The sequence below is a fragment of the Miscanthus floridulus genome, chromosome 12 (genome assembly GCF_019320115.1).
Source record: "Miscanthus floridulus cultivar M001 chromosome 12, ASM1932011v1, whole genome shotgun sequence".
Taxonomy (NCBI): Eukaryota; Viridiplantae; Streptophyta; class Magnoliopsida; order Poales; family Poaceae; genus Miscanthus; species Miscanthus floridulus.
The window spans coordinates 5,386,424-5,399,197 of NC_089591.1; the positions used below are offsets into that span (position 1 = coordinate 5,386,424).

General features: G+C 57.9%; 1 protein-coding gene across 1 annotated transcript; it reads right to left on the bottom strand.

The window, feature by feature from the left end:
* Window positions 1–6,360: 6,360 nt before the first annotated feature.
* Window positions 6,361–7,415, bottom strand: LOC136495509 (uncharacterized). Its single transcript, XM_066491425.1, has 2 exons — window positions 7,278–7,415; window positions 6,361–6,987 (listed from the first exon to the last, which is right to left on the bottom strand). The coding sequence occupies exons 1-2, from the start codon at window positions 7,413–7,415 to the stop codon at window positions 6,361–6,363; spliced, it is 765 nt and encodes a 254-aa protein (XP_066347522.1).
* Window positions 7,416–12,774: the final 5,359 nt, after the last annotated feature.

Genomic DNA, 12,774 nt, shown 5'->3' on the forward strand with positions numbered 1-12,774 from the left:
GTTCAGCCTCTGCACCAACTAGGCCTCGGCTCTCTACGTTGTCAACATACAGTGACCGGCATGTCGTTCACAGTAAGCGCCATGCCCTGCGCCAAGCCATCACAGGAGCTCCCACGTCGCACAGGATCGGGCGTGATCGGCGCGTCGCTCCAGTGCACCGAGGACAAGACCGCTCCATCGACCATGCCGCCACAGTGACGAGCTACAGGGCTCGGCATACCGCCTCCGCTCACAAAACGCCACATAGCAAATCCATGTACCGCCCCCATGCCTCCCTTCGACTATAAAAGGCAGTGACCGGGGCCACTTCTAGGACACACGGACGGGCACACGAAGACACAGACTCACAAACACACACTCTTCCTCATTGCAAGAGATCAACATCTCAAGCAACTCATGCCACTACGCAGAGACCTAGGGCTATCTCCCTCTCTCGCCTTGCTTGTAAACCCCTACTACAAGCACCTCGGTGCAAGGAATACAAGATCAATCTCTCAGACTGGACGTAGGGCACCTATTGCCTGAACCAGCATAAACCTTGTGTCTCTTTGCATCACCATCCGGGATTAGGGGCACGTAGTAAATTTTCACTAGTTGGTTGAGGGCTCGCCGGTCCAAAACATCGACGGTTGGTGTGCCAGGTAGGGGCCATACTGCATGTCAGCTTAGTCATCCCAACAAGTTCCGGATGGTAGACCCCGTGCGACCACTGCATCTCAGCACGGTGATCTGGTTCGAGAGCCAAAGGGACCTATCACGCCATCCTAGGCGCCCATGCTACGCCAAGTTTATGGCGATCCCCGACTACACCTACCTCAAGCTCAAGATGCTGGGCCCCAACGGCGTCATCACTATCGAGTCCACGTACGAGCATGCATACAACTACGACGTCGAATGCATCAAGTACACGGAGGCTCTCGTGGAGGCCGAGACCCTCATCGTCAACCTCGACCGACTTGGTAGCGAGGCGCCTGACTCCAAGCGTCATGCTAGAACTTTTGAGCCCGTAGAGGCTGTCAAACTCATCCCGGTCGACCCCACCTGCTCCGATGGCCGGGCGCTGAGGATCAGCGCCACCCTTGACAACAAATAGGAAGCCATGCTCATCGACTTTCTCCGCGCGAATGCCGATGTATTTGCATGGAGTCCCTCGGACATGCCGGGCATACCGAGGGAGGTCGCTGAGCACGCCTTGGACATCCGGGCCGGCTCCAGACCGGTGAAATAGCGCCTGCGCTGATTCGACGAGGAAAAGCACAGGGACATCGGCGAGGAGGTGCAGAAGCTTTTGGCGGCTGGATTCATCAAGGAAGTGTCCCATCCAGAGTGGTTAGCTAATCTTGTATTAGTTAAGAACAAAAATGGGAAGTGGAGAATGTGTGTAGACTACACCGGTTTAAATAAAGCATGTCCAAAAGTCCCTTTCCCATTACCTCGAATCGACCAAATCATTGACTCCACTGCAGGATGCAAAACCCTATCTTTCCTTGATGCGTATTCCGGTTACCATCAAATCAAGATGAAAGAATCTGACCAACTCGCGACTTCTTTCATCACCCCATTCGGCATGTACTGCTATGTGACTATGTCATTCGGCCTCAGAAATGCAGGGGCCACATACGAGCGATGCATGACCCAGGTCTTTGGTGAGCACATTAGGCAAACCGTCGAGGCCTACGTGGACGACATCGTGGTCAAGTCTAGGAAGGCCAGTGATCTCGTCGATGACCTGGAGATAGCCTTCAAATGCCTTAGAGAAAAGGGCATCAAGCTCAACCCCGAGAAGTGTGTCTCTAGGGTCCCCCGAGGCATGCTCTTGGGATTCATAGTCTCGGAGTGCGGCATCGAGGCCAACCCAGAGAAGGTCTCGGCCGTGACCAACATGGGACCAATTCGAGGCCTCAAGGAAGTACAGAGGGTTATGGGATGCCATGCGGCCCTAAGCCACTTCATCTCATGCCTAGGCGAAAAAGGCTTGCCTCTGTACCGCCTCTTGAGAAAATTCGAACGCTTTTCTTGGACCCCCGAGGCCGAAGAAGCCCTCACCAAGCTCAAGGCACTGCTCACCAATCCTCCCGTCCTAGTGCCGCCGACCAAGGGCGAGGCCCTCTTACTCTACGTCGCTGCAACGACCCAAGTGGTTAGCGCGGCCATAGTTGTCGAGAGGCAGGAAGAGGGGCATGCTTTACCCGTCCAACGACCTATCTACTTCATCAGCGAGGTGCTCTCCGAGACTAAGACACGCTACCCCCATATCCAAAAGCTGATCTATGCCATAGTCTTGGCTCGACGCAAGCTGCGTCACTACTTTGAGTCCCACCCGGTGACCGTGGTGTCGTCTTTCCCTCTGGGAGAGATAATCCAGAACTGGGAGGCCTCGAGTATAATAGCCAAGTGGGTCGTCGAACTCATGGGGGAAGCCCCGTCTTTTGTGCCTCAGAAAGCAATTAAATCTCAGGCCTTGGCCGATTTTGTGGCCGAGTGGACCGACACCCAACCGCCACCTGCTCAAGTCTAGGCAGAATGCTGGACCATGTACTTCGATGGGTCCCTGATGAAGACCGGGGTAGGTGCGGGCCTGCTCTTCATCTCACCACTCGGAGTGCACATGCGCTACATGATTTGGCTCCACTTCGCCGCCTCCAACAACAGCAGCCGAGTACGAAGCCCTCGTCAATGGCCTGTAGATTGGCATTGAACTTGGAGTATGGTGTCTCGACGTACGGGGCGATTCACAGCTCATCATCGATCAAGTGATGAAGGAGTCGAACTGCCATGACCCCAAAATGGAGGCGTACTGCAAGTTGGTATGTCGCCTAGAAGACAAGTTCGACGGCCTCAAACTCAACCATATCACGTGAAAATTCAACGAGGCCGCAGACGAACTAAGATGGCATCGGCACGGGCCTCGGTCCCCCTGAACATCTTCGCCAGAGACCTCCACAAACCTTCCATCGACTATGCCTTGGCGGTAGAAGAGGGCCCACCGGTCGAGCCCATCGCAGGGCCCGAGACCCCCTCTGTCACTGAGGCCCCCGTGGCCGAGCTCGAGGCCATGGAAGTCAATGTGGAGCCTCCCGAGGCCAACCAGGGCATGGACTGGCGAGTCTCGTTCCTTGATTGCCTCGTTCGAGGAGAGCTTCCTACAGACAGGACCAACGCCTGACGGCTTGAGCGACGAGCCAAAACTTACGTCCTCAGCAACGGCGAGTTGTACAGGCGAAGCCCATCTGGCGTCCTCCAACGATGCATCACCACCGAGGTAGGCCAAGCCCTACTTTGGGACTTGCACGTGGGAGCCTGCAGGGCACCATGCAGCGCCCTAGATGCTCGTCGGAAACGCCTTCCACCAAGGGTTCTACTGGCCAATGGCGATCGCTGACACCACCAAGCTGGTATGCTCCTGTGAGGGATGTTAGTACTATGCGCGGTAGACGCACCTCCCGGCCCAAGCCCTCCAAACCACCCCCATTACATGGCCATTCGCCATGTGGGGGCTGGACATGGTTGGGCCTCTACAGAAGGCCCCTGGGGGCTATACCCATTTGCTGGTAGCGATCGATAAGTTCTCCAAGTGGATCGAGGCTCGTCCGATCAATCAAATCAAATCCGAGCAAGCGGTGCTGTTCTTCACTAATATCATCCATAGGTTTGGGGTTCCAAACACCATCATCACTGATAATGGGACACAATTCACCGGCCACAAGTTCCTGACGTTCTGCGATGACCACCACATCCGTGTGGCCTAGTCGGCCGTAGGACACCCTAGGACAAATGGCCAAGTAGAACGTGCCAACGGCATGATCCTACAAGGCCTCAAGCCAAGAATATACAATCGGTTGAAGAAATTTGGCAAGAAATGGCTTACCGAACTCCCGTCGGTCATCTGGAGCCTAAGGAACACTCCAAGCCGAGCCACGGGGTTCACACCGTTCTTCCTGGTCTATGGAGCCAAGGCCATCCTCCCCACTGACTTGGAGTACGGTTCCCCGAGGCTACAAGCCTACAACGAGCAAAGCAACCGCACTGCCCACGAGGACGCCCTCGACCAACTGGAGGAAGCCCGAGACGTTGCGCTGCTACACTCGGCCAAGTACCAGCAAGCCCTACGACGCTATCAAGCCCGGTGCATTCGAAGCCGAGACCTAAAAGTGGGCGACCTAGTGCTGAGACTGAGGCAGAGCAATAAGGGCCACCACAAGCTGACCCCGCCATGGGAAGGGCCGTACATCATCGCCCAAGTGCTAAAGCCCGGGACCTACAAGCTAGCCAACAAGAAGGGTGACATCCTCACCAACGCTTGGAACATAGAATAGCTATGTCGCTTCTACCCTTAGATTTCCAAGCATTGTATACTTTGTTTCTTGAAATACGATAAAGAAGCGTTCTTTAGTTGTTATAATTCTTCGAGAAACCCCCCAAACCTATCGATGGGGGATCAGCGTTACGATAACGCTACAAGGGAGACTCAGCTCTGCCTCTACAGAGGTGCCCACCGTGGGGCTCGAACAAGACTCGGCTCTGCCTCTGCAGAACCGAGCCTCCATCGGGGGCTAGAAGGGGGGGACCCCCCCCCCCCCGAGGGGGACCCTCCCCCTAAGTCCAGGCACCATTTTTTCGTCGTTTTTCGAAAAAAATTCTACGGCAAACTCTCTTGCGTACTCTGACAAATCGATTGTAAAAAACCTAAGGACCGAAACTCTGTCTCAGGGTCAAAAGGTCGGCTGAGCCGCAAGACGGCCTATGCCTCTGGGCTACGGCAACTCCCTCACCACCTTTTGCTCAAGGGGCAGCTTAGGCTCCAAGGAAATTTTTTGCAAGAAATATGTTCAAAGACAAGACAGAGGACAGAGGCTCAGAAATACAATAAAAATGATTAAAAAGCTTATACGCATAAGTACTTTAAAAAGGCCTCGATGGCCACAAGCGTTACGGTACAATAATATAAATCCTAATCTATTTACATGCCCCCTTTGGCCCAGGTTAGAACTCAGGGTCACCAACGTCGGCGGTCGGCGCAGGAGGAACCACCTCCTCTTCGAACATCTTGGCTAGCATCGTGCCAGGGGCCTCGGCCGCCTCCATCAGCTTCATGACCTCCTCCTCAGCCTCCTCATCATCCTCAGCCATGACGTAGCCGTCGCTGACAGCCTCGAGGTCGATGTCGGCGTAGTGCGAGGAGACGACGGCCAGGGCACGCTTGATGCCCGTATGCAGCGCCCCCCAGAGCCGCTCATGGACTCAGCCGCTCAACACGATCAAGCGGCTCTTGAGGGAGCTGCCCAACTCAACCCCCGACCTCCAGGGCCTCGCAAGCAGTACGGGCGGCACTCTGCAGCGTGTTGTGCTCTCGGATCTTGGCCTCGAGCACCGCCTGCACTTCAACAGAGGCCTTAGCTGCTCGGGAGACCTCCTTCTCCAACCCTACGCCAATACAAGCGGGATGGGGTTAAGCACAAAAGGAAATAATCCGAACAGGGGCGAAGGCCTATGGGACTCACCCTCGGCTTTCTCTTTCCAGCTTTGGACCTCGACCCGAGAGGCCTCGGCCACCCTGGAAGCCTCCTTCTCTAGCTCTGCACCACATCGGGGAGTTAGCGGTCGAACCCAAGAAAAACAAATAAAATAAGGAGCGTGGCTTAACGGGACTCACCCTCGGCCTTTTCCTTCCAGGCTAAGGCCTCGACCCGAGAGGCCTCAGCCACCTTGAGGGCCTTCGCCAAGGCACCTTTCGTCAGCAGGTGCGCGCCCTACTCTGCCCCCAGCTGCCCGGTGACGGCCTTGATAGAGGCCTCCACTTATTCGGCCTGGGACCTAAAGGTGTCCCGCTCGCCGGCCAACTGGGTCAACTCCTCCTCTAGCTCCTTGATCCACGCCGCTAAAGGGGCGGCCTGCTCCTGAGCTGTGGCTGCCTCGGCCTTCATGTTAGCACAGCAAAGGCGGAGGTCCTCCACCTCCGCACTCCATGCCGATAGAAGCTCGTTGGCACCGGCAAGCAGGTCCTTCTGCTACCGGAGCTGGTCCTAGACGCCCCTCTCCCACCGGAGGAACAACGACTTCCTAAGGGACTGGGCCTCGAGCTCCTGGATAGGCAAAACAGACGTCAAGCGCTGCGAGAAAACTCAAGAAAAGATGACATAGCACAAAAAAAGAAAGCGCACACCTGGGCAACATCGGGTAGATCGTCAGCCACGACAGACAGCGCTGTCCGCAGCGACTGCTCTGCTAGATGATGGAATTGCTCGAAAGAGTCCCAGCGCCCCCCTCGGTTGTGTCCTCAAGGGCAAATAGAGGCTCCCCCTCAGGGTCGTCCCGGCTCTGCCACAAGACACGCGGGCTATCCCATCTGTGGGGCTCGGGTTATACCCAGACGAGGGCCGAGCTTCCCTCGCTAGAGGTCGGAGCTGGCTGCTCCATGGTGCTAGCCGCCTCGGCATCCGCCACCTCCTTCCCTCGGGAAGTATCGTCGGAGGAGATCGAATGGACCTCCACCTCCCGGGCGCCCCCCTGTGACGGCGACGGATCTTGGACCAGGGGCGGTACTAAAGCTTGCCCTACCTCCGTCTCTGCTTCCTGGGCCGCCGGCTCCACCGCGCCCATGCTAGCCTCCGCCACCTCGGCCTCAGTGGTCCCAGGAGCTCCGACCTCCGCCACCTCGGCCTTGGTGGTCCTGGACACCCCAGCCTCCGTCGCCTCAGCCACGGAGGTCCTAGGGGCCTCGGCCTCGCCCTCGGTGGCCTCAGCGATTGAGGGCACCTTGGCTTCATCTGACTCGTGGGCCTCGGCCTCATAGGACGTAGGTGCCTCCTCCCTCGCTCGCTTCGTGGCCGCCTCGGTAACCTCTCCTTGGGTGACCGGCTCCTTCGGGTCAGCCCTCGCCAACGCCGCGCCACGCTGTATGGCGGCTTGTGCCTCCACCACCCATTGGGCAGTGGAGCTGGTGCTCACCTTGAGCGCCTTACGTGGTGCCAGGGCGAGCTCTTCTACCTGACGCTTTCAGCTGAAGGAAAAGCACTCGCAAGGTCAGCATACGACCAAAGAACGAGTGGGAGATGCTGCAAACTCCACCGACGAAACACTTACCTCAAATGGGGACACAATAGCTTCCACACCACGTCCCTTGTCCTCTGCAACGGTGGTGGCGGTGGCGGCGGCACGGCCCCTGTGTCGGCCGGTGCTGGTCGGCCCTCACTAGACTCCAGTGCCCCCTCGACCCTCTATGGAGGTGGTTGCGTCGCCCCCATCGCCGCCAACTCCACCTCCACCGTTGAGCCCACTGGGCTGATAGCGCGCTTCCCTAATGCTCGTGCCTCGGACATGTTGGCCTCGGCCCCGGGGCGGGCGATCGTCGGCCCCGAGGCGTCCTCTCCTCCTCCTGGAAACGCCGGGCTGCTCACCAATGCCCCGGGCACCATCCCCCTGACATCAAGGAGATGGTCCAGGGTACCCCACCCCGCCTCACTCTCGTCGTCATCGCTCGAGGAATCCAACAACGACGGTGACGGAGATGGCTCCACCAGGAGACCATCGTGCCTCTGCTGCCGGCGACGTTTCTCTAGCTCATCATGCTCAAGGTTCTTCCTCTTGCGCCTTGCCTCCTTGGCGTCCTTTCACTTCTTCTACGCCTCAGCATGCGCCCTGTTCACCACCCGCCGCTCTGTGTCCTCGGGAACGGGCGGTGGGGAGGCTCGCACATCCCTCATCCCCTGCAGGAACAGCGAACGCCAATAAGGGAACAGGAAAATGTAAGGAGCAAGGAGGCCTCGGGGGCCGCAGCGGCGCGTGACTTACCAGAGAGAGGTACCCCCGTGATGGGTGCATCGAGAACGGGGACAGGCCACTACTCTTCAGCTGCCCCTCCACCATCTCTCTCACCTGACGTAGAATCTCCTCGTTGGAGAGGGCGACAGCAGACATCCGGACGCCATCGATCGGCTCGTCCGGTGTCATCTCGAACAGGCGCTGCCGCCAAGCCATCAGTGGCAGCACCCTCTGGCGGTGGAAGGCCACCACGACCACAGCCACCGTAAGGCCGCGGCTGCATAGCCACTCTAGCGCCTCCAGAAGCGGCCGCAGCTTGGGCTAGTCAACCACCGAGACACCATACCTCCACTTCTCTGGCTGGCTCTCCATGACCCGCCCGGTATAGGGGGGAAGTCCACCATCATCGTTATGAAGGTAGAACCAGCTATTGTACCAGCGATGGTTGGACGACGCAAGCTGGTCCGAGATGTAGAGGAGCTACCGGTCTTGGCGCATTTAGAGAGTGCAGCCGCCGACCCTCGTCGCCTTCCGCGTGCCCGTCGTGCCCGTCGGCTTGGTGGTGAGCCCCGCCCGAAAGAGGTGGAGCCACAGCTCCTAGTGGGGGGCAATGCCCAGGTACCCCTCGCAGACGGCGACGAAGATGGCCGCCTGCGCAATGGAGTTAGGGTTGAAGTTGTGGAGCTCCACATCGTAGTAGTGCGGGAGCGCATGCATGAACCGATCCGCCGGTAGGCCGAGACCACGCTCGTGGAAGGCCACAAAGCTCATGATGTAGCCATCGCATGGCCTCGACTCTGGCTCGCCCCCTGGAGCAATCCACTCCGGTCTGGTGGGGTCAGTAACCGGGCGGAGGAGGCCGTCGTCGATAAGCGACTGTAGAGTCGCCGCGGACACGTCGGACGGACCCCAAGGATCTGCTTGAACGACAACAGCACCACTGGCCATGGATGCGGTGGAGAATGCGGCTACGGTGGTAAGGTGAGCTCTCGCTATCCCTCTCTCTCTCTCTCTCTTCCTCCCCCTTCTCCCATCTTCTCCCCGTCGCTCTCTGTTCTTAGCAACCGCTCGAGGGCAGAAAGGACGAATGTATGCAGGTAAGGTAAGGAGGGGAGGGGCGAGGCTTGTCACGTATTTATGAGGGAAGGGGGCGAAATGGACGGGCGATGAAACCGGGGAAGTTTCCCTCAGATCTGGCGCAGTTAATCCGGATCCGATTGAACCGCCCACGCGTCCACCTTTTTCTTATTAACCGCACACGCACAGTAATGTCCCATCCGCAGACATCGCATCGCATCCGACCATAGCAACAGTAGGTGCCGTTCCATCTCCCTGAGAAACCGCCTCAAAAGGTGCACCTACCGTTGTCAGCCGATGGGAGGGGAATATCCCCCACCCGATTCCTTTTAGACTAAGGAACTGGGCACCGAGCCCGTTACGGTCTAGGGGTTCGAAGGCTAGGCCCTCGAGGGTCTCGACAGCCGCCCCAGGACAAACAAAGTCAGGGATGACTATGGGCGAGCCCGTACATGGCCGAGGCCCAAGCAAGCAATTGCTTGGGATGCCCTAAGTCATGTCCGAGACCGGCAGGGAGGTCTCTGAATGGGATCCCACCGTAGGGAGGCACCAAGCCCCCGGGGCCAATCGATCAGCCCTGGGACCCACTAGAGAAGCCCTCTGGTACCTTTGGAGTGCGTCTCTGGACCACCAGCCGATCCCTATCGAATGGGGCACGGGCCTCCACTCGGACTTACCCGATAACAGCTCACCAGAGGTGTCACTGCTCGCGCCCACCGAGGGTAGCCTAGCATACTCCACCCCTCCTTCCGAACGAAAAGGATGCGCGAGGGCTGCACAAAAAAGACAAGGAAACTCCTGATCGCCCTCTTACTCCGCGTAGAGGCTCGGGGGCGCTTCCTGCAACCAAGCCGAGACCTAGTGACCAAAACTCGCACTCAGGGGCTCGGCAAACAACCCCTCCTTCTGAACAAAAAGGATGCGCGAGGGCCGCACAAAAAAGACAGGGAAACTCCTGATCGCCCTCTTGCTCCACGCAGAGGCTCGGGGGCACTTCCTGCAACCAAGCTGAGACCCAGCGACCCAAACTCGCACTCGGGGGCTCGGCAAACAACCCCTCCTTCCGAACGAAAAGGATGCGCGAGGGCCGCACAAAAAAGATAGGGAAACTCCTGATCGCCCTCTTGCTCCACGCAGAGGCTCGGGGGCGCTTCCTACAACCAAGCCGAGACCCAGCGACCCAAACTCGCACTCGGGGGCTCAGCAAATAACCCCTCCTTCCGAACAAAAAGGATGCACGAGGGCCGCACAAAAAAGACAGGGAAACTCCTGATCGCCCTCTTGCTCCGCACAGAGGCTCAGGGGCACTTCCTACAACCAAACCGAGACCCAGCGACCCAAACTCACACTCGGGGGCTCAGCAAACAACCCCTCCTTCCGAACGAAAAGGATGTGCGAGGGCCGCACAAAAAAGACAGGGAAACTCCTGATCGCCCTCTTGCTCCACGCAGAGGCTCGGGGGCGCTTCCTGCAACCAAGCCGAGACCTAGCGACCCGAACTCGCACTCATGGGCTCGACAAACGCAATAACGCAGAGGCTCGGGCGCGCTTCCTACAACCAAGCAGAGACCCAGCGACCCAAACTCGCACTCGGAGGCTCGGCAAACAACCCCTCCTTTCGAACGAAAAGGATGCGCGAGGGCCACACAAAAAAGACAGGGAAACTCCTGATCGCCCTCTTGCTCCACGCAGAGGCTCGAGGGTGCTTCCTGCAACCAAGCCGAGACCTAGCGACCCAAACTCACACTCAGGGGCTCGGCAAACAACCCCTCCTTCCGAACGAAAAGGATGCGCGAGGGCCGCACAAAAAAGACAGGGAAACTCCTGATCACCCTCTTGCTTCGCGCAGAGGCTCAGGGGCACTTCCTACAACCAAGTCGAGACCCAGCGACCCAAACTCGCACCTAGGGGCTCGGCAAACAACCCCTCCTTCTGAACGAAAAGGATGCACGAGGGTCGCACAAAAAAAGACAGGGAAACTCCTGATCGCCCTCTTGCTTCGAGCAGAGGCTCGGGGGCTCTTCCTGCAACCAAGCCGAGGCCCAGCGACCCAAACTCGCACTCATGGGCTCGACAAACATGATAAAACCCTTCGCTCAAATTGAGAAAAGCCCCTGGAGGAATAAATCCACTCCTCCAAGGCCTCGGGGGCTACACCCGGTGGGTGCGCTCGCGCGCACCCACCGAGGCCTCGAGTACAAAATACCATCCCGCCAGGAGCTGCCGTGAGCCAAGTCTCGACAAAACCATAGGAAGAGCGCTCACACTCTCCCCGAGGCTCGGGGGCTACTATCGGGTACCATAAAAGGGGGTCCCCTAAGCAAGAGTCGAAAAAAATCGCTTAGACCTTGTAAAAATCAAAACTAAGAGACAACCACCGGCAAACCCCCACCTTATTCGAGGCTCGGCTGGGCCGCCCGACCCACCTCGAACAATATCCGGGCTCACCCAAAGCGGGCTCGGCCCGGAACGAAACCACAAGGCCTCGGACGAGGTACCGATTCCCCGACTCGCTCGAGGCCCCGCACGTAAGGCCTCGGACGCCCGTAAAGCCTCGGACGAGGTACCGACTCTCCGACTCACTCGAGGCCCCGCACGTAAGGCCTCGGACGAGGTACCGATTCTCCGCCTCGCTCGAGGCCGTCTCAGCAACAACCCTGTCGCCTCCGCCTCGACCGACTTCTCTGATAGGATGTCACGTCCAACTAACGCATTCAACCACTCCCGCAACATCAACCGAGCGATGGCTCGATACAGTGGAGTGACCGATGAGACATGAGTCACATCGACGCCATGCCGTCCGGGACAGGACAGGGTAGGGGTTATCGGCCGCTGTGCTCGGCACTGTACCCACGACTGACACCCGTGCTGCACTGTGCTACCTAACCCCTGCTCCGAGGACAGCGCGGCATGGAGAGTCAGGTCCGGGTCCATGTAGCCTCAGAATCGACGTACAAAGACCAACTGCTCTCTCCGAGCCTCGGCTATCCGCTTCAGGGTCTCGGTAGCCTCGGGACTCGCGCCCGCCGAGCCCCCCCAATGGTTTAGCCTCTGCACCAACTAGGCCTCGGCTCTCTACGTTGTCAACATATAGCGACCGGCACGTTGTTCACAGTATGTGCCATGCCCTACGCCAAGCCATCACAGGAGCTCCCACGTCGCACAGGATCGGGCGTGACCGGCGCGTCGCTCTAGTGCACCGAGGATAAGACCGCTCCATCGACCATGCCGCCACAGTGACGAGCTACAGGGCTCGACATACCGCCTCCGCTCACAAAACGCCACGTAGCAAATCCATGTACCGCCCCCGTGCCTCCCTTCGACTATAAAAGGGAGTGACCGGGGCCGCTTCTAGGACACACGGACGGGCACACGAAGGCACAGACTCACAAACACACACTCTTCCTCATTGCAAGAGATCAACATCTCAAGCAACTCACGCCACTACGCAGAGACCTGAGGCTAGCTCCCTCTCTCGCCCTGCTTGTAAACCCCTACTACAAGCACCTCGGTGCAAGGAATACAAGATCGATCGCTCAGACTGGACGTATGGCACCTATTGCCCGAACCAGTATAAATCTTGTGTCTCTTTGCATCACTATCCGGGATTAGGGGCACGCAGTATATTTTCACTAGTTGGTTGAGGGCTCGCCGGTCCAAAACACCGACACCATTCGACGATGAATCTCAAAATTCAAAGAGGAATTAGTGCTCAAAGCTCAGACAAATGGTACTTATCAAGAACTCAGAACCCTGCAGCCACAAGAGAGATGTGAGTAAACTGCGGAATAAAAAGGGAACATATACATAAAGCAAACCCAAAGATATGGCCTCGTGTACCAAGTAAGCTGGACCACATCGTCACATAGCAGAATCCATGAAGGGTATTGTTCTTGCAATAGACCAGATGCTCCTGTAAGCTAGCTGCAGAATTAT

Excerpts from the sequence above, each read along its gene's own strand:
- LOC136495509 (XM_066491425.1), bottom strand. The coding sequence starts at position 7,415 with ATGGTGCCCGGGGCATTGGTGAGCAGCCCGGCGTTTCCAGGAGGAGGA. Across the intron at positions 6,988-7,277 it reads GGAAGCGCGCTATCAGCCCA|GTAGAAGAGCTCGCCCTGGC; the intron begins GTGGGCTCAACG and ends TGAAAGCGTCAG.